Source organism: Ornithorhynchus anatinus, chromosome 6, assembly GCF_004115215.2.
Source record: "Ornithorhynchus anatinus isolate Pmale09 chromosome 6, mOrnAna1.pri.v4, whole genome shotgun sequence".
Classification (NCBI taxonomy): Eukaryota; Metazoa; Chordata; class Mammalia; order Monotremata; family Ornithorhynchidae; genus Ornithorhynchus; species Ornithorhynchus anatinus.
This window is the reverse complement of record NC_041733.1, coordinates 46,523,007-46,542,849: the sequence shown is the minus strand read 5'-3', so window position 1 is coordinate 46,542,849 and position 19,843 is coordinate 46,523,007. Positions and strand designations below refer to the sequence as shown.

At 62.5% G+C, this 19,843-nt stretch overlaps 1 protein-coding gene across 1 annotated transcript; it reads right to left on the bottom strand.

The window, feature by feature from the left end:
- Positions 1–235: 235 nt before the first annotated feature.
- On the bottom strand, positions 236–11,478 carry FAM155B (family with sequence similarity 155 member B). Its single transcript, XM_039912316.1, has 4 exons — positions 11,067–11,478; positions 10,728–11,036; positions 877–1,048; positions 236–636 (listed from the first exon to the last, which is right to left on the bottom strand). The coding sequence occupies exons 1-4, from the start codon at positions 11,361–11,363 to the stop codon at positions 260–262; spliced, it is 1,155 nt and encodes a 384-aa protein (XP_039768250.1). The 5' UTR covers positions 11,364–11,478; the 3' UTR covers positions 236–259.
- Between the last annotated feature and the right edge of the window lie 8,365 nt (positions 11,479–19,843).

Genomic DNA, 19,843 nt, shown 5'->3' with positions numbered 1-19,843 from the left:
TGCAGACCCCCCCCTCCCCCACCCCCGGACTCAGTCGCCTCCACTGAGACGCCCCTCCCCCTCTCGGATAACGGTTCCGCCGTGTCTCCTCCCCGGAGATCCGCAAGGTGGCGCCCCGTCCCCCCGGGAGTCTACCCGGAATCCTTCCTGCTGCAGTGGGCCCGAAGGGGGCGGGGGAGAGGAGGGAGCCGGCCGTGCGCAGGCGCGCCCCCTGCCGGCGGCCGCGGGCGGCCCGCCGCGCGCCCCGCCGGCGCTGACGTCACTCGTCCCGGGCCCCGCCCTCCTCGCGGGGGGGCAGCGCCTCCAGCCCGGCCCCGCCCCCGCCGAGGGACACCACGGTGCGCAGGAGCACGAGGACCAGGACGCAGAGGCGCAGGCGCAGACGCGAGCCCGCCGACACGGGCGGCGGGGACGGCCGCGCATGCGCGGAGCGCGCCGGACGGGGGGGCCGCCGCCGCTGCTGCTGCCGCCGCCGCCGCGGCCGCCGCTGCTGCTGCTGCTGGTGGTGGTCGGGGGTCGGCTGGGACTCCGGGGTCCGGGCGGACGCGTTGCCGCCGTCCGGCGGGAGGTCGCACGAGTCCCACTTGACGTCACAACACTCGGCCTCCTCGCCGCCCGCCGGGGCCTCCAGCCACCCTGCGGCGCAGGCGCGCGGGGAGGGGCGGGGCCCCGTCACCACGTGCGCGCCACGCCGCCGGATTCCCCCCCCCAGCCGCGCGCGCATGCGCCAGCCCGGGTGACGTCAGGGATCTCCCTCCGAGGCCACGCCCCCCGCGCCCCGGCGGCGCCCCCTGCCGGCCGGCCCCGGGAAGGACGGTCCCGCGCCACGTGGTTCCCGCCCCCTTATTTGCACGACGCCCCTCCCGCCCCGCTGACCTGCACAGATGAAGCCGGGGAGGCCTCCGTAGATCAGGTCGTCGTTGTCCGGGAGCACGAAGGGACACCTGGTCTGCACCTCCAGGCAGTATTGCTTGCACGGGACCCGGCGACGGCACTGTTGCTGGGTCACGTTGAAGTACTCGGAGCACAACCAGGCCTTGTACACAGCCTGCACGGGACCGGGGCCGGGCGGGCGATAATAACAATAAAAAGGATGATGACCGTGTCCGGGAGGCGCTCGCTTACGGGCCAGGCACCGTTCTGAGCCCCGGGGCGGGTACGAGGTCAGCAGGCGGTCCCTCGCGGGGCTCCCGGTCTTCATCCCCGTTCGACGGACGAGGTGGCCGAGGCCCGGGGAATAGCAACGATAATAACGGCTGCTGCCAAGCGCCTCCTAGGTGCCCAGCGCCGTACTAAGCCCCGGGGCGGATGCGAGGCCATCGAGGTGGTCCCACGGGCTCCCGGGCTTCGTCCCCATTTGACAGACGAGGCCACTGAGGCCCAGAGTCGACGCCACCCGCACAGCAGACAAGCACGGAGCCGGGATTAAAACCCATGACCCACGGGTAGAGGTGTGGCGCCGTAGAAAGAACCCAGGCCTGGGAGCCGGAGGGGCTAGGTTCGAATCCCAGCTCCGCCACTCGTCGGCCGTGTGACCTCGGGGAAGTCACTCCGTTTCTCTGGGCCTCGGTTCCTTCATCTGCGGAATGGGGATTCAACACCCGTCGTCCCTCCTGCTTAGACTGTGAGCTCCACGTGGGACCTTGGGTATCTTCTACCTCCCGGGCGGGCCGGACCAACTCCATCTCTGTGACCCTCCGCCTCTCGCTAGAAGCATTCGATCGAGTTTACCGAGCGCAGAGCACCGTACCGAGCGCTTGGGAGAGGACGAGGCAACAATAAACAGGCCCAAGCCGTGCCCACAGTGAGCTCCCAGTCTAGAGGGGGAGACAGAAGTGAAAAGAAATTAAGAAACGAGGGAGGGGGACACAGGTGGGGTGGGGCTGGGAGGGGGGAGGAAGAAAGGCAGCGAGTCCGGGCACGGGATACGGGAGTGGGAGAAGAGAAAAGGAGGGTTTAGTCAGGGCAGGCCTCTTGGAGGAGGCGTGCCTTCGATAAGGCTCTCAGCACTCACACGGGTGCCTGCATAGGCTAGGATAAGAACACACCTGCACACACGTGTCTTAATAACAATAATGATGATGTTGGTATCTGTTAAGCGCTTACTATGTGCAGAGCATTCATTCATTCAATCAACAGTATTTACTGAGCGCTTACTATGTGCAGAGCACCGGACTAAGCGCTTGGAACGGACAAGCGGGCAACAGATAGAGACGGTCCCCGCCGTTTGACGGGCTCACGGTCTAATCCGGGGGAGACGGGCGGACGAGAACGATGGCGATGAATAGAGTCGAGGGGAAGAACATCTCGTAAAAACAATGGCGACTACATAGAATCAGGGCGATGCACATCTCATTAAACAAAACAAAATAAATAGGGTGGGAAAGGTATTCACAGTCGAGCGGACGAGGACAGTGCCGAGGGGGTGGGACGGGAGAGGGGGTGGAGGAGAGGGAAGGGGGGAGAAGAGGGTTTGGCTGCGGAGAGGTGAAGGGCGGGTAGAGGGAGCAGAGGGGAAAAAGGGGGGAGCTCAGTGTGGGAAGGCCTCTCGGAGGAGGTGAGCTTTAAGTAGGGTTTCGAAGAGGGGAAGAGAATGAGTCCGGCGGAGGCGAGGAGGGAGGGCGTTCCGGGACGGCGGGAGGACGCGGCCCGGGGGGCGACGGCGGGACGGGCGAGACCGGGGGACGGCGGGGAGGCGGGCGGCGGAGGAGCGGGGCGGGCGGGGCGGCCGGTGGAAAGAGAGAAGGGAGGAGAGGTAGGAAGGGGCTGAGGGGACGGACGGCCTTGAAGCCCAGGGCACCGTTCTAAGCGCCGGGGGAGATCCGGGGTCATCGGGTCGTCCCACGTGAGACTCACAGTTAATCCCCATTTTACAGATGAGGGAGCTGAGGCCCAGAGAAGCGACTCGCCCACGGTCACCCGGCTGACGAGCGGCAGGGCGGGGATTCGAACCCACGCACTCTGACTCCCAAGCCCGGGCTCTTTGCACTGAGCCGCGCTGTTCGTTCATTTTGTCGATCGTATTTACTGAGCGCTTACCGTGCGCCGAGCTCTGGACTGACCATCTGGGAGAGGGCCCCGGAACAATAAGCGGACGCGTTCCCGGCCCGCCACGAGCTCACGGTCCAGACGGGGAGACGGACAGGAGTGGAAATGAATTTCAGAAAGGGACCTGAGTGCTGTGGGGCTGGGACTTTCTGCTCGCGCTCCCTTGATGCGGGCATACGTGCGCACCCGGGCGTTCCCGCGTGCACTCCCTGTTGTGGGCACGTGTGCAGACACGCAACACGTCAATCCCACCGCTCGTCCTCTCCCGCCTGGACGACCGCCTCGGCCTCCTCGCCGCCCGCCCGGCCTCCCGCCTCTCCCCGCTCCGATGCGGATTTGCGGGCGGGGACTGTCACTGCTTCTTGTCGCGCTGCTCTCTCCCGAGCGCTTAGTCCGGTGCCCCGCACGCAGTAAGCGCTCGCTAAAGACGATCTAATAAATGAACGGACCTCGGGTGTATTCCTGCTCGCGCTCCCTGATGAGGGCCTGCCCGCCCACACGTGCTTTCAAGCGTGCCGGAATAATGGAGCCGAAGGTCAGGTAATAATAATAATAGAGTTGGCATCTGTTAAGCGCTTACTATGTGCGGAGCACCGTTCTAAGCGCCGGGGGGGGGGGGGGGATGCAGGGTCATCGGACTGTCCCCCGTGAGGCTCCCCGGTCTTCATCCCCATTTTCCAGATGAGGGAGCTGAGGCACCGAGAAGTGACTCGCCCACAGTCACCCAGCTGACGCGTGGCAGGGCGGGGATTCGAACCCATGACCTCTGACTCCCAAGCCCGGACTTGTTCCACTGAGCCACGCTGGTCAGGTGGAATAAGGGGGGCAGGTGCCAGGCGGTGGGGCGGGGGGCAGGGGAGGTGGGTGTTGGGGGGAGGCACTGGGTTGGGGAAAACCATTTCCAACCAGGAAAAACCCGGGTGTCCAGCTGGTCTGGTCTGGGGGGGGGGGGGGCGCGGGGGGAGGGTGGGCATGACAGGGCCCCCGGCCCCCCCGTCGCCACTCTCACCCCTCACCCCCAGCCCCCACATCTCACACACCCCCTCCCTTCCGACCCTTCCTGAGCGCCCGCCTCCTCCGGGAGGCCTTCCCCGCCCGAGCCCCCCCGCTCTTCCTCTTCCGCGTCCCCCCGACTCTCGCCCCCTCCCTCCGGCCCCCCGTCCCGGCCCCCGCGCCCCCCACGTCCCCCTTCCTCCTTTCTTTCTTTCTCTTCCCGCCCCCTCCCCGCCTCTAGACTCCCAGCTCACTGCGGGCAGGGAATGAGTCTGTCGTACATTGTACTGTCCTCTCCTCGGTGCTCAGTACGGTGCTCCGCACACAGTAGGTGCTCAATAAAGGCAACCGAATGAATAACTGTGGGCGAGTCACTTCACTTCTCCGTGCCTCAGTTCCCTCATCTGTAAAACGGGGATGAAGACTGTGAGCCCCACGTGGGACGACCCGATTCCCCTATGTCTACCCCGGCGCTTAGAACGGTGCTCGGCACATAGTAAGCGCTTAACAAATACCAACGTTATTACTGTTATTATTATTAAACGGACCCCCAGCCGGCTCAGAAAGGGAAGATATAATGCCCCCCACCCAAAATCCCGCTGACGACCCTCAGAGGGGCCTGATGGTTAGGACAGACGACGCGTCCTAACGGCTACTTCCCGGGCCTGGGAGTCGGAAGGTCCCGGGTTCTAATCCCGGCGCCGGCCCTTGTCCGCCGCGTGACCTCGGGCCAGTCGTTTCACTTCCCCGGGCCTCGGTTCCCTCGTCTGGAAAACGGGGATGGGGACGGAGCCCCAAGTGGGACCACCCGATGACCTCGTGTCTACCCCGGGGCTTAGAACAGTGCTTGGCACATAGTATGCGCTTAGCCAATACCATCGTTATCGTTCTCATCATCGACTGGTGTGGAAAGGGGGAGCCGCCCCGTAAGCTCACTGTGGGCAGGGAACGTTTCCGTCGTATTGTCCTCTCCCAAACGTTTAGCGCAGTGCTCTGCACCCGGTCAGTGCTCAATCGATGACAGTGGGTGATTGATCTGCTGGGGAACCGACGGGGTGAGGAACCTGGAGGGGAGAACCGGCGAGGAGAGGGCGAGCCGGTGGTGGGGAGAATAATAACGTTGGTATTTGTCAAGCGCTTACTATGGGCCGAGCACTGTTCTAAGCGCTGGGGGAGATACAGGGGAGAACCGGTGTGGAGAGGGAGAGACGGTGGAGAGCACCGGGGAGGAAAGGGAGAGCTGATGGCGGGGAGAACTGGCGAGGAGAGAGATGGTGACGGGGAGAACTGGCGAGGAGAGAGTTGGTGATGGGGAGAACTGGCGAGGAGAGAGATGGTGATGGGGAGAAATGGTGAGGAGAGGGAGAGATGGAGGAAAGCACTAGTGAGGAAAGGGTGAGCTGGTGGCGGGGAGAACTGGTGTGCAGAGGGAGAGATGGTGGCGAGGAGAACTGGCGAGGAGAGAGATGGTGACGGGGAGAACTGGCGAGGAGAGAGTTGGTGATGGGGAGAACTGGCGAGGAGAGGATGAGCTGGTGATGGGGAGGGACAGATGAGCTGGTGAGCTGGTGATGGTGAGGGAGAGATGGTGGAAAGCACTGGTGAGGAACGGGTGAGCTGGTGGTGGGGAGAACTGGAGAGGAGAGGGCGAGCCGGTGACGGGGAGAACCGGTGAGGAGAGAGACGGTGATGGGGAGCACTGGTGCGGAGAGGATGAGCTGGTGGGGGGGAGGACTGGGGAGGAGACGGTGAGCTGGTGGAGAGCACCGGTGAGGAACTGGTGGGGAGAAGGGGCGAGGAGACAAAGAGCAGCATGGCAGAGTGACTAGAGCACAGGCCCGGGAGTCAGAAGGTCATGGGTTCTAATCCCCACTCCCCCACTTGTCCGCTGGGTGACCTTGGGCCGGTGGTCACTTCCCTTCTCTGGGCCTCAGTCCGCTCATCCGTCAAATGGGGACGGAGACCGTGAGCCCCACGTGGGACGGGGCCTGGGTCCGACCCGATTTGCTTGGATCCCCCCCCGGCGCTCAGTACGGTGCCCGGCACAAAGGAAGCGCTTAACAGATCCCATCGTTATTATTATGATTAGAGCCGGTCGGGGGGTTAGAGGGCGGCGGGATTTCCTCGGGTCTGGCGGGGGTCGCAAAGGAGGGGTGACCGGGGTCCCGGGGGAGGGGCGGACTCCTATGTCTCTGGCATTTATCTCTCCGACGGTCGTCTCTCTGACAGTCGCGTCTCTGCCGACGACCGCGAGTCTCTGGGCGTGCGGATTTCGGCCGGCGAGTGCGGGTTCGAGACGTGACCTCCCGGGTGTCTCCTACACGGTCCGGAGGGAGCCGGGGGCGTTGGGGAGGGTCTCCTTGGCCAGAGCGACGTCTCCCCCACCCCGGGACCCCGTGCCTCTACTGTTAAGTAACAACCCCTACAAATGATAAATTAATAATCATAATCAGGACATGGGTTAAGCGCTCGATACGTGCCGGGCGCCGAGAGGATTCGCGTCTGGCCCCGCCCCTCGACTGTGAGCTCGTCACCGGGCGGGGAACGTGTCTGCTAATTCTGTCACGGGGTACCGAGCGCTCGGTACAGTGCTCTGCGCGTAATAATGACGATACTGACGACGATGGTATTCGTTAAGCTCTTACTCCGCGCCGAGCGCCGTCCCAGGTGCCGGGGGAGATACGAGATGCCCCCCCCGCCGTGGGGCTCGCGGTCTTCGTCCCCGTTTTCCAGATGAGGTCACTGAGGCCCTGAGAGGCGAAGTGAGTCGCCCAAGGTCACCCGGCGGGCCGGTGGAGGAGGCGGGATCCGAACCCGGGTCCTTCCGGCTCCCAGGCCTCGCCGCCTCCGTAGAAAGCACTCGATAAATATTCGATCGATCCGTTGATCGATCGGCTCGCTTCCGGACCGCCCCCTCCCCCTCCCCGAGGGGCTGTCGGCTCGTCGTGGGCGGGGAGCGTGTCCGCTTGTTGTGACGGCGCGCTCCCCCGAGCGCTCAGCCCAGGGCTTCGCACGCGGTAAGCGCTCCCTCAATACCGGTGAACCGGATCGATGAGGGGCGCCTGGTTGGGAGGCGGCCGAGACGGCTGGGTTCCCGAAGCAGGTCAGATAGCCAGCCGACGGTATTTAATAATAATAATAATAATAATGATGATGATAATGATGATGGCATTTAAGCGCTTACTGTGTGCCCAACACTGTTCTGAGTGCTGGGGGGGGGGAGGGGGGGTATACAAGGGAATCGGGTTGTCCCGCGTGGGGCTCCCAGTCTTAACCCCCATTTTCCGGATGAGGTGACTGAGGCGGCGAGAAGTGAAGCGACTCGTCCCGGGTCACAGAGCCGGCGAGCGGCGGAGTCGGGATTAGAACCCATGACCTCTGACTCCCAAGCCCGGCCTCTTTCCGCGGGGCCGCACCGCTTCTCGTGAGCGCTTACCGCGTGCACGGCACTGTACTAAGCACCGGGGAGAGGACGAGGGAACCACACAACGGACGCATCCCCTGCCGGCGGCGGGAGTCTTGCCGTCCCCCCCGACGGTCCGGGGGGGGGCGGGGAGGGGCGGTCTCCGTGTGCGCCCGGACCCTGTGCCCTACGCTCCGCCCTCGGCGGGGGCCTGGGGGTGGGTGGGCTATTCTGGGGACCCCCCCCCCCACCCCGCGTGACCTTCAGGGGGACGACGGGCCGGCCTGGCGGGAGTCGGGGGCGCCGGCCCCTCTCGGCGGACCCTGGGCCGGGCTGGACCCCGGCCACCGGCCCGAGGTCGCCCGAGGTCGGCGACCTCGGCTCCCCTCCCCGTTCGTTCCTTCGATCGTATTTACTGAGCGCTTACTCTGTGCGCGGCACCGTACTAAGCGCTTGGGACGGACAGTTCGGCCACCGAGAGGGACCACGCCCGCCCGACGACGGGCTCGCCGTCCCAACGCACGCCCCCCGGCTCCCCGGGGGGACGCGGCCGGCGGCCGATCGCGTCACTCATTCGTTCAGTGGTACTTACCGAGCGCTCGCCGTGGGCAGAACACTGTACCGGGCGCTTGGAAAGCACAATTCGGCAATAGAGCGAGACAATCCCTCACCCAACCCCCCCCCCCCCCCCCCCCCCCGGGCAAGGGGGTGTCTGGTCTACGCGGGAGGGGGAGAACGGGTTCTAATCCCGGCTCCGCCGCCTGTCCGCCGTGCGGCCTCGGGCCGGTCACTTCGCCGGGCCTCGGTTCCCTCGTCTGGAAAATGGGGACGGAGAGACCGCGTCCGATTTCCTCGCTCGCTACGTGTCAGGCGGGGGCAATGAGAGTGATAACGACGGCATCTGTGAGGCGCTTTACTACGTGCCGGGCGCCGTGCCGAGCGCTGGGGTGGATCCGGGCAAATGGGGTCGGACACGGTCCCCGTCGCCCGCTGGGGGGGGGCTCGCCGTCTCCGTCCCCGTTTTCCAGATGAGGGAACCGAGGCCCAGAGAAGTGGAGCGACTCGCCCGGCGCTCAGTACGGTCCTCTGGACGGTCAGCTCGGTGGTGGGCGGGGAGACGTGTCCGTTTACCGTCGTACCGTCCTCTCCCGAGCGCTCGGTCCAGCGCTCCGCACACGGCGGGCGCGCGATCGACGCGTCTGAACGGCACACGGCAGGCGCCGGACGACGATTCCGAGGGCGGTTATTGGCCGAACACCCCCATCTCCCAGAGGAGGAGGACCCTCCCCTCCCCCCGGGAGCAGCCGAGTGACTCGCCCGAGGTCACCCGGCAGGCAAGACGGCGGAGCGGGGCTTGGAAGCCCGTCGCCCTTCGACCCGCCCCGAACCCGACGAGTGGGGGGCAGCGCGGCCTAACGGGACCGGCCCGGGCCCGGGGCGTCAGAAGGTCCTGGGTTCCGATCCCGGCTCCGCCCCTCGTCTGCCGGGTGACCTCGGGCCGGTCGCTCCGCTTCTCCGGGCCTCGGTTCCCTCGCCCGGAAAACGGGGATGAAGCCCGCGAGCCCCACGGGGGACGGGGACCGCGTCCGACCCCATTTCCTAGTACCCAGCCCAGCGCTCAGTACGGCGCCTTGGCGTATACTGAGCGCTTAATAAAAACGCCGCGGTCATTATCGCCGCGTTCGATCGTACGTATGGAGCGCTCACGGCGTGCAGGGCGCTGGGGACGATACGATAAGAAGCCGACACATTCCCCGCCCACGAGGAGGAGGAGGAGGAGGAGGTCTAGCGAAGCGGCGCGGCTCGGTGGGCGGAGCCCGGGCTTGGGAGTCCGAGGCCGCGGGTTCTAATCCCGCCTCCGCCACTCGTCAGCTGGGGGACCTGGGGCCGGTCGCTCCGCCTCTCCGCGCCTCGGCGACCTCATCCGTCAAACGGGGATGGCGACGGTGAGCCCCGCGAGGGACGACCTGACGACCTCGTATCTCCCCCGGCGGCGCTCAGAACAGCGCTGGGCACATAGTGAGCGCTTAACAAATACCGTCATCATTATCATTACCGTCGGGGGGCGACGGTCCGACCGGGCGAAGCCACGCGGCTTAGTGGCAAGAGCCCGGGCTTGGGAGCCAGAGGACGCGGGTTCTAATCCCGGCTCCTCCACCCGTCCGCCGCGTGAGCCCGGGCCAGCCAGCTCGGGTTCGAGCGTACCTGTTGTGCGCTTACTGTCCGCAGAGCGCTGGACTAAGCGCTTGGAAAGTACAATCGGGCACTTCGGCTCCCAGGGCCTCGGCGACGGGGACGGGGACCCACGCGGGACGACCCCACCGCCCCGTCTCCGCCCCCCACCCGGCGCTCGGGACGGCGGTCGGTACCGAGCGAGCGCTTAAGAGGTGGCATCGATCATTCGTTCGATCGCACCCATCGAGCGCCGACGGCGCGCGGGGCGCCGTACCGACCGCCCGGAGAGTACGACCGGGCCGTCTGCGGGCCCCGGCGACCTCCTCTGGAAAACGGGGACCCACGCGGGACGGCCCCCGCCGGCCCCGTCTCCCCCCCGCCGGCACTCGGGACGGGGGTCGGCACAAAGCGAGCGCTCGAGCGGCCTCCCCGTCCGTCCGACCGTACTCCTCGAGCGCCCGCGGCGGGCGGGGCGCCGTACTAAACGCTCGGAAAGCACGACCGGGCAGCCTCCGGGCCCCGGCGGCCTCCTCTGGAAAACGGGGACGGGGACCCGCCTGGGACGACCCCACCGCCCCGTCTCCACCCCGGGGCTCGGGACGGCGGCCGGCACCGAGCGAGCGCTTCAGAAGTGGCATTAATCATTCGTTCGATCCCGCCTACGCAGCGCTCACGGCGTACCCGGCGCCGTACCGACCGCCCGGAGAGTACGACCGGGCCGTCTGCGGGCCCCGGCGACCTCCTCTGGAAAACGGGGACCCACGCGGGACGGCCCCGCCGGCACTCGGGACGGCGGCCGGCACAAAGCGAGCGCTCGAGCGGCCTCCCCGTCCGTGCGACCGTACTCCTCGAGCGCGTACGGCGCGCGGGGCGCCGTACCGACCGCTCGGAGAGGACGAGCGGGCAGCGTCCGGGCCTCGGCGACCTCCTCCGGGAAACGAGGAGGGGACCCGCGGGGGGAGCCCCCCGCCGCCCTATCTCCGACCCGGCGATCGGGACGGCGGCCGGCACCGGGCGAGCGCCTCGGAGGCGGCGCTAACCTTTCATTCGATCGCGCCCGTCCCGGCGGCCGGCCCCGTCCGTCCCCCGGCGGCCGGCGCCCACCTACCTTGCAGTCTCCCAGGCAGGAGCGTACCGAGTAGTCCTCGGCCGGCAGGTATCTGCGCAGGAAGGAGTCGAACTCGTCGTACTTTTCCCGCGCGTGGCGGTCGAGGCGGCGGTAGGCCCGGACGCAGCCGGCGCAGGAGTCCCAGGGCCCCGGGCCCCCGCGCCCGGCGGGCGGGACGTCGTCCAGGAGGGCGTCGGGGCTGCAGACGTCGTCGGTGGCGGCCAGCAGGTCCCAGACGGTGTAGGCGTCGCAGAAGGCCAGGCTGAAGTTGGCCAGGTGGCCGGCCAGCCAGGCGCGGCCGGCGGCGGGCCCGGGCGTCGGGGCCGGGCGGCAGGGCGCGGGCCCGGGGGTCCCGGCGCCCAGCCGGAGGCGGGCGGACAGCGGCACCGTGAAGAAGAGCAGGGTGGCCAGCGACAGGCGCCATCTCTGGGCCCGGTCCGAGTCGGCCCGGGGCTTGTCGGCCGGCCGGGGCCCCCAGGGGGCCGGGGCCCTCGCCCGCCAGGGCCACGACCGCCGGCACGTGGTCCCCCCGCCCCACCGCCCACGGCGCCCGCCGCTCGACGCCGACCGGGCCCGGCCACGGCCGCGGCCTCGGGGGGCTTCCTTCTCCACCCCCGGCCCAGCCCCCCGGACCATATTTCGGCTCGGGGGGCGAGGCCGCTACCTTTGGGCCCCCAAGGCCCGCATGGCCCGGCTTCAGGGGGGTCCCGGGGACGCCCCCCGCCTCGGCATCCCCCCGGCCCGCGCCTCCGGGGGGGCCTCCGGCCGGTCCCGTCGGGGCCGCCCCTCCCCCGCCCGGCCGGGGGGGCTCCTCCGCCCACCGGACCCCCCCCCCCCTCCCCGGGCCCCTCACTCGGTTGCCGTGTTCGCCTGGGCACGGGGACCGCCGGCCGGGGGACGGGACGGGAAGGCACCGGACCGGAGGGGACGGAGGAGGAGGAGGAGGAGGAGGAGGGAGGAGGAGGAGGAGGAGGAGGAGGACGACCGGGGAGGAGGGAGGGAGGGACAGGGGGAGGAGCAGGGAGGGGTTGAAGGCCGGGGGCCGCAAGGCGCATGCGCCATCCCCGCCCCTCTCCATCCCCCCACCCCCCCCACCCCCCAAACTCCCCGCCCCCCGGCCCCCCGGCCTGCGCGGGGAGCCCGACACCGCCTCCCCATCCTCCTCCTCTTCCTCCTGCGTCCTCCATCCCCCTCCTCCATCTCCATTCATCCTCTTCCTCCATCCTCCTCCGTTCTCCTCCTCCATCTCCATTCAGCCTCCTCCTCCATCTCCATTCATCTTCCTCCTCCATCTCCATCCTCCTCCATCCTCCAATCTCCTCCTCCTCCCTCCTTCATCCTCCTCTTCCATCCCTCCTCCTTCCTCCTCCATCCTTCTCCTCCTCTTCGATCCTCCATCCTCCATTCTCCTCCTCCACCATCCACCTCCTCTGTTCATCCTCCATCCTCCCTCCGTCCATTCTCCTCCTCCCTCCTTCATCCTCTTCCATCCTCCATCCTTCTCCTCCTCCTCCATCCTTCTCCTTCCTCTTCAATCCTCCATCCTCCATTCTCCTCCTCCACCATCCACCTCCTCTGTTCTGTTCATCCTCCATCCTCCCTCCGTCCATTCTCCTCCTCCCTCCTTCATCCTCTTCCATCCTCCATCCTTCTCCTCCTCCTCCATCCTTCTCCTTCCTCTTCAATCCTCCATCCTCCATTCTCCTCCTCCACCATCCACCTCCTCTGTTCTGTTCATCCTCCATCCTCCCTCCGTCCATTCTCCTCCTCCCTCCTTCATCCTCTTCCATCCTCCATCCTTCTCCTCCTCCTCCATCCTTCTCCTTCCTCCTCATCTTCCGTCCTCCATCCAACTTCTCCTCCTCATCTTCCATCCTCCATCCTCCTCCTCCATTCGCTCCCCACCTTCATTCCTCCACTCTCCTGGGCCCTGGACGCCCTCGACAGCCAGACCGCCCCCCCCCCGGCCCTGCCCCCCACGGGGGACACCCCCCGAACTGAGACCCCCCCCCCAACACACACACTCCCAACCCCTCCCCACCGGGGAGACTGAGCACTGGTCGGATAAGAATGACTCCATTATTTGTTAAGCGCTTCCCCTGTGCCGGGCACCGGACGAAGCGCCGGGGTGGATTCAAGCAAATCGGGTGGGACGCCCGTCCCGGTCCCTCAAGGGATGAAGAGTGTGAGCCCCACTCTTATTATTATAAGGTCCCACCCGATCTGCTTGAATCCGCCCCGGCGCTTCGTCCGGTGCCCGGCACCTAGAAGCGCTCTGGGCCCGTCAATCCCCTCCTCACAAACCTCCAGGGTTGGTTGCCCGCCAACCTTCGCATGAAGCGAAAACTCCTCACTCTTGGCTTCAAAACTCTCCATCCCCTCACCCCCTCCTACCTCGCCTCCCTTCTCTCCTCCTCCATCCCGGCCCGCCCGCTCCGCCCCTCCGCCGCCGCTCACCTCCTCGCGGTGCCCCGTTCTCGCCCGTCCCGCCGTCGACCCCCGGCCCGCGTCCTCCCGCTGTCCCGGGACGCCCTCCCTCCTCACCTCCGCCGAACTAGCTCTCTTCCCTCCTCCGGGGCCCTACCGAGGGCTCCCCTCCTCCAGGAGGCCTTCCCGCACTCGGCCCCCCTCTCCCTCCGCTCCTCCTCCCCCCCCCCCATCGCCCCCATTCCCTCCCTCTGCTCTACCCCCTTCCCCTCCCCACGACCCTTCTGTCTATTTGTACATATTTGTTACTCTATTTTATTAACGATGGGTACAGAAGCAGCGTGGCTCAGTGGAAAAGAGCCCGGGCTTGGGAGTCAGAGGTCAGGGGTTCGAATCCCGACTCTGCCGCTCGGCGGCCGTGTGACTGTGGGCGAGTCGCTTCGCTTCTCTGGGCCTCAGTGACCTCATCTGGAAAACGGGGGTGAGGACCGGGAGCCTCACGTGGGACCACCCGATGACCCTGGATCTACCCAGCGCTTAGAACGGTGCTCTGCACATAGTAAGCGCTTAACAGATACCAACATTATCATCTGTAATTCTACTGAGCTATTTTGACGGTGTTGATGGCTTTCTACGTGTCGTGTCCGGTTGTCCGCCTCCCCGCTTTTCGACTGTGAGCCCGTGGTTGGGGAGGGATGGTCTCTGTTGCCCGATTGTGCTTTCCAAGCGCTTAGGCCGGCGCTGTGCACACGGTAAGCGCTCAGTAGAAACGATCGAATGGATGAATAAATGAATGAAGCGTGAGAAATGCCGTAAACACGTAGGGGGGACATTCGATAGTATTTATCGAGCGCTCGCTAGGTGCAGAGCACTGTACTAAGCGCTTGGAATGGACAAATCGGGGATAACCCAGGTGAAGGGATACTTTTACTCTGGAGAGACAAGGGTTATGGGAATCGCCGATATCGGGGGGGCGGAGGGGGGAATAGAGATGATGGGGAACACGGGTAACACGAATCGTGGACTTCCGGGAGGCCGGGATGACGGGGAAGGAAGGCAGAGGCTGGGGAAGGCACGTAGTGAGGAACACATAATGGGGGGAGGAAAAGTGGGAGGGAAGTTATTAATGGGGGTCGGGAATATCGGGGGACACGGTTGTTGTGGAAGGGGAATAATAATCATGGGCCCTGTTAAGCGCTCGCTCTCTGCCAAGCGCTGTGCTGAGCCCTGAGGGAGATGCAGGTTAATCAGGCTGTCCCACGTGGGGCTCACAGTCTTAAGCCCCATTTTACAGATGAGGGAACTGAGGCCCGGAGAAGTGAAGTCACTTGCCCAAGGTCACCCGGCAGACGGATGGCGGAGTCGGGATTAGAACCCACAACCTTCTCACTCTCGGCCTGGGCTCTAACAGTGGGGGGTGGGGGCGGGGAAGAGAAGCGGCGTGGCTCAGTGGAAAGAGCCCGGGCTCGGGGGGGGGGGGGGAGGTCAGAGGTCATGGGTTCGAATCCCAGCTCTGCCACTCGTCAGCTGGGTGACTGTGGGCAAGTCACTTCACTTCTCTGGGCCTCAGTTCCCTCATCTGGAAAATGGGGATTAACTGTGAGCCTCCCGTGGGACGACCCGATGACCCTGGATCTCCCCCGGCGCTTAGAACGGTGCTCTGCACATAGTAAGCGCTTAACGAATACCAACGTTATTATTATTTTTAAAATTGGACAGAAGTTATTCATAGCCGTGGTGTTTGGTAAGCTCCTTCTGTGTGCCAGGCACTGTACGAGGCACTGAGGTAGATACAAGCCAATTGGGTTATTATTACTATTAAGAATAATAATCAGTATAGCATTTGTTAAGCACTTACTGTGAGTCAAGCACCGTTCTAATCGCCGGGGTAGATACTAGATAATCAGGTTGTCCCACATGGGGCTCGCGGTCTTCATCCCCACTCAGAGATGAGGGAACCGAGGCTCAGAAAAGCGAGGTGACCCGCCCAAGGTCAGCCAGCAGACAAGGGGCAGAGACGGGATGAGAATAATAATAATAATTAGGGTATTCGTTAATAATAACGTTGGTATTTGTTAAGCGCTTACTAGGTGCCGAGCACCGTTCTAAGCGCCGGGGGGGATCCGGGGTCATCGGGTCGTCCCACGTGGGGCTCACACACTTTTAATCCCCATTTTCCAGATGAGGGAACTGAGGCACAGAGAAGTGAAGTGACTCGCCCACGGTCACACGGCTGACAAGCGGCAGAGCCGGGAGTCGAACTCATGACCTCTGACTCCAAAGCCCAGGCTCTTTCCACTGAGCCACGCTGCTTCTCATTTAACTCAGTTAATTCTCATTTAACTCTCATAATTCTCTTAATTCTCATTTAACTCATTTAATTCAACTGCTCAGTTAAGCGCCTACTATGTGCAGACCACCGTTCCAAGGGCTGGATAATAATAACATTAGAACCCACGACCTCCTGGCTCCCGGGCCCGGCCTCCACCCGCTACGCCAGGCTGCTTGGATCCGGTCCCCGCCCCACGTGGGGCTCACGGTCTCCATCCCCGCTTTCCAGAGGAGGAAACCGAGGCCCGGAGAAGCCAAGCGAGCGGCCCGAGGTCTCCGGGCGGACCGGTGGCGGAGCCGGGATTAGAACCCACGACCTTCTGACTCCCGGGCCCGGGCTCTACCCCCTACGGCCCGCCGCTTCTCCGACTGATGGGGGTGGTGACTCTTGGGGGACACGGACAGTGGGAGACAGGGATCATCTAAGACATAAATAACGGGGCCGGGGGGAGGACAGGGAAAAGTGGGACGTGAACGGGGCGGGGATGAGGAATGAGGAAATGGGCGGGCAAGGGCCCGCCTGATAAGGAGAAGGGAATTCCAGTCTTCTGTACACAGTAGGCGCTCAATAAATCCCGTCGTTTGATGGATGGAGGGAGATGTGGGGCTTGGTTGGGTGGGGTCGAGGTCGTGGGGAGGGGGTAACCGGGGATCGGGGGAGGTCAAAGAGGGGGTGACGGGGAAGGAGGGGAGGGTTATTTGCTCCTTATCTCCCCTGACTGTTGGGGTCGCACAGGGGTTATCGGAGGATAGAGCCCCGTCCCGCACCCTCGGCGGGAGGGGGGACACCTCCGGGGGCTGGACTGGGAGGGGTGGGGGGACTGGGGTGTCGCCGAGCTGGGGCAGACAGCAGCCCCCCAGGCGCCCCCCTGCCCGTGGAGTATCCCGCCCCCCCCCCCCCCATGATGGAAAAGCAGTCTGGAATAATAATAATGGTATCTGTGAAGCGCTTACCCTGTGCCGGGCACCGTGCTAAGCGCTGGGATGGACACGGGCAAATCAGAGCCTGGGTTCTATCCACCGTAATAATAATAATGATAATGATGATGGCATCTGTGAAGCGCTCACTATGTGCCGGGCACCGTACTAAGTGCTGGGGTGGACACAAGGAAATCAAAGCCTGTGTTCTTTCCACCGTAATAATAATAATGATGGCATTCGTGAAGCGCTTACTATGTGCCGGGCACCGTACTAAGCGCTGGGATGGACACGGGCGAATCAAAGCCCGTGTTCCTTCCATCATAATAATGATAATAATGATAATGACGGCATTCGTGAAGCGCTTACTATGTGCCGGGCACCGCGCTAAGCGCTGGGATGGACACGGGCAAATCAAAGCCTGTGTTCTTTCCACCGTAATAATGATAATAATGATGGCATCTGGGAAGCGCTTACAGGGTGCCAAGCACTCTTCTAAGCGCTGAATGCCAAGCTGCTTCCCCAGAGTGGGCAGAGCCCGGGGCCTGGGAGTTGGAGAGTTGTGGGTTCTAATCCCGGCTCCACCACTTGCCCACCGGGTGACCTCGGGCAAGTCGCTTCACTTCTCTGGACCTCAGTTCCCTCACCTGGAAAATGGAGATGGAGTCCGGGAGCCCCACGCGGGACGGGGACGGGGTCCGACCCGATCTGCTTGGATCCGCCCCGGCGCTCAGTACAGTGCCCGGCACCTAGCGAGCGCTTAACAGATACCGTCGTGGGGCCGGGCCGGGGCCGGGAGGAGCAGGTAGGGTCAGGGAGAGGGCAGAAGGGCCGAGGCCCGGGAAATCAGCCCATCTCGGGGCAAACAAGCCCCCGGAAAACACAGGCCGGCCTCCGGACCCACCGGGACAAGAAACGCGTCTGTTCACTGTGGTATCGTCCTCTCCCCAGCGCTCAGACTGGTGCTCTGCACATAGCCGGCGCTCAGTAAATCCGACCGAATGAACGAATAAAGGGACGAGGGCTGCAGAAGGGACAGGAACTCACTGTGAGCAGCGAATGCGTCTGCTTACTGCTGCATCGTCCTCTCCCGGGCGCTCGGTACAGGGCTCTGCACGCAGGAAGAGCTCAATAAATACAAAAAAAATGAACGGATGAAGGGATGAGGGCTGCAGAAGGGACGGGAACTCACTGTGAGCAGCGACTGCGTCTGCTTATTGCTGTATCGTCCTCTCCCGGGCGCTTAGCAGAGGGCTCTGCACACAGAAGGCGCTCAGTAAATACAAAGAAATGAACGAACGAAGGGACAAGGGCGTCTGTTTATGGTGGCATCGTCCTCTCCCCAGCGCCTAGTACAGTGCTCTGCACACAGTCGGCGCTCCACCGTGCTTGGCGCCTAGTAAGCGCTTATCAGACGCCATTATTATTATTAAATACGAGCCAATGAATGAACCGATGAAGGGGGAGAGGCCGGAGAATCATCATCATCGTAACGATGGCATCTGTCAGGCGCTCACCGTGTGCTAGGCGCTGTCCTGAGCCGGGGCAGGGCCTGCGGGGCGGAGATTCACGCCAGGGCGGGCGGACGGCCCGGCTTCCAGGCCTGACCTCTGTCCCCTCGCCAGGCCTCGGGTGTTTGCCCGATTTGGGGCGGGGGGCCGGGCCGGGCCGGGGGGGTGAGGACCACCGGGGTCGGGGCCGGGCCCCGCAGGCCCTATTTACCCTGAGATTAGCCAGCCCTCGGCTGCCAGGGTTGCTGAGAGACGACGGGCGGGGGACGGGGACCCAGGAGGGTGAGGGGTGGGCTAGAGACCCCCAGCACCCCCCCAAAAGAGTGGGTATGGGGACGAGACAGAGGAGTCCGAGGCCGTGCGGGGGGGCGGGGGGCGGCCCGGAGCTGGGGGGAGTCTGATTCAGGGGTGCGGGAAGGCGGCAGATGCCAGAGATGATGATAATAATAATAATAATAATAATAATAATAATAATACCACCGTGTGTGATCTTATAGGTTATACTCTATCATATAGTGCACGGATAATACACTTCGATAAGATGTAATCTATCACCTATCAAATCAGACAGGGTATTAGTACACAATGTGTGATCTTATAGGTTATATTCTATCATAGAGTGCACGGATAATACAATTATATAATACCTAATATATCACCTCTACAATTAGACGTGGCATTAGTAGCCAGTGTGTGATTTTATAGGTTACATTCCACCATATATCGCACGTATACTACGGTCGTTTAATATGTAACAGGTCGCCTATAAAGCTTGACACGGTGTTAGTGTACAATGTGTGACTTTAGAGCTTATATTCCAACATATTCCAACAGTTTGTGATACAGTTATATAATATAAATGGTGGTATTTGTTAAGCGCTTACTATGTGCAAAGCACTGTTCTAAGCGCTGGGGGAGACGCAGGCTCATGGGGTTGTCCCACGTGGGGCTCCCAGTCTTCGTCCCCATTTGACAGATGAGGGAACTGAGGCACAGAGAAGTGAAGTGACTTGCCCAAAGTCACACAGCTGGCAAGCGGCGGAGCCGGGATTAGAACCCACGACCTCTGACTCCCAAGCCCGGGCTCTTTCCACTGAGCCACGCTGCTTCTCTATGTATCACCTGTAAAATGAGACATTGTATTAGTAGACCACGTGTGATTTTAGAGGTTATAGTCTATCGTCTATCACCCGTGTAATACAATTATTTAATATGTAATATCTCACCTATAAAACTAGACACTGTATTAGTGTACAATGTTTAATTTTAGAGGTTATCTTCTATCATATATCCCCCGTATAATACCATAAGACATATCACCTAGAAAACTAGACATTGTATTAGTATGCAATGTGTGATTTTATAGGTCATAGTCTATCATATATCACACGGATAAGACAATTATATAATATGTAATATGCCACCTGTAAAAATTAGACATTGTATTAGTATACAATGGGTGATTTTATAGGTTATCTTCTATCATATATCGCACGTACAGTACAATTCTTTAATACGTAATCTATCACCTATAAAACTGGACATTGTATTTGTATACAGTGTGTGCTTTTCTAGGTTATATTCTATCATATAGCGCACGTATAATACAATGATATAATACGTAATACATCACCTATAAAATGAGACCTGGTATCAGCAGATTGTCCACTCCCAAGCGCCTAATAAAATGCTTTGTGCACGGTGAGTGCTCAATAAATACGATTAATGAGAGTGCAGACGGTTAGTGCAGTGCTTTGCACACGGTAAGTGCTCAATAAATATAAATAAGTGCTGAATAGGACTGAAGAATGAATTATTATTATTATTATTATTGGCATATAGTAAGTGCTTAAGAAACTCCATTATTGTTATTATTATTGTTATTATTATTGTTTCAGTGCTCTGCACACAGTAAATGCTGAATAAAGA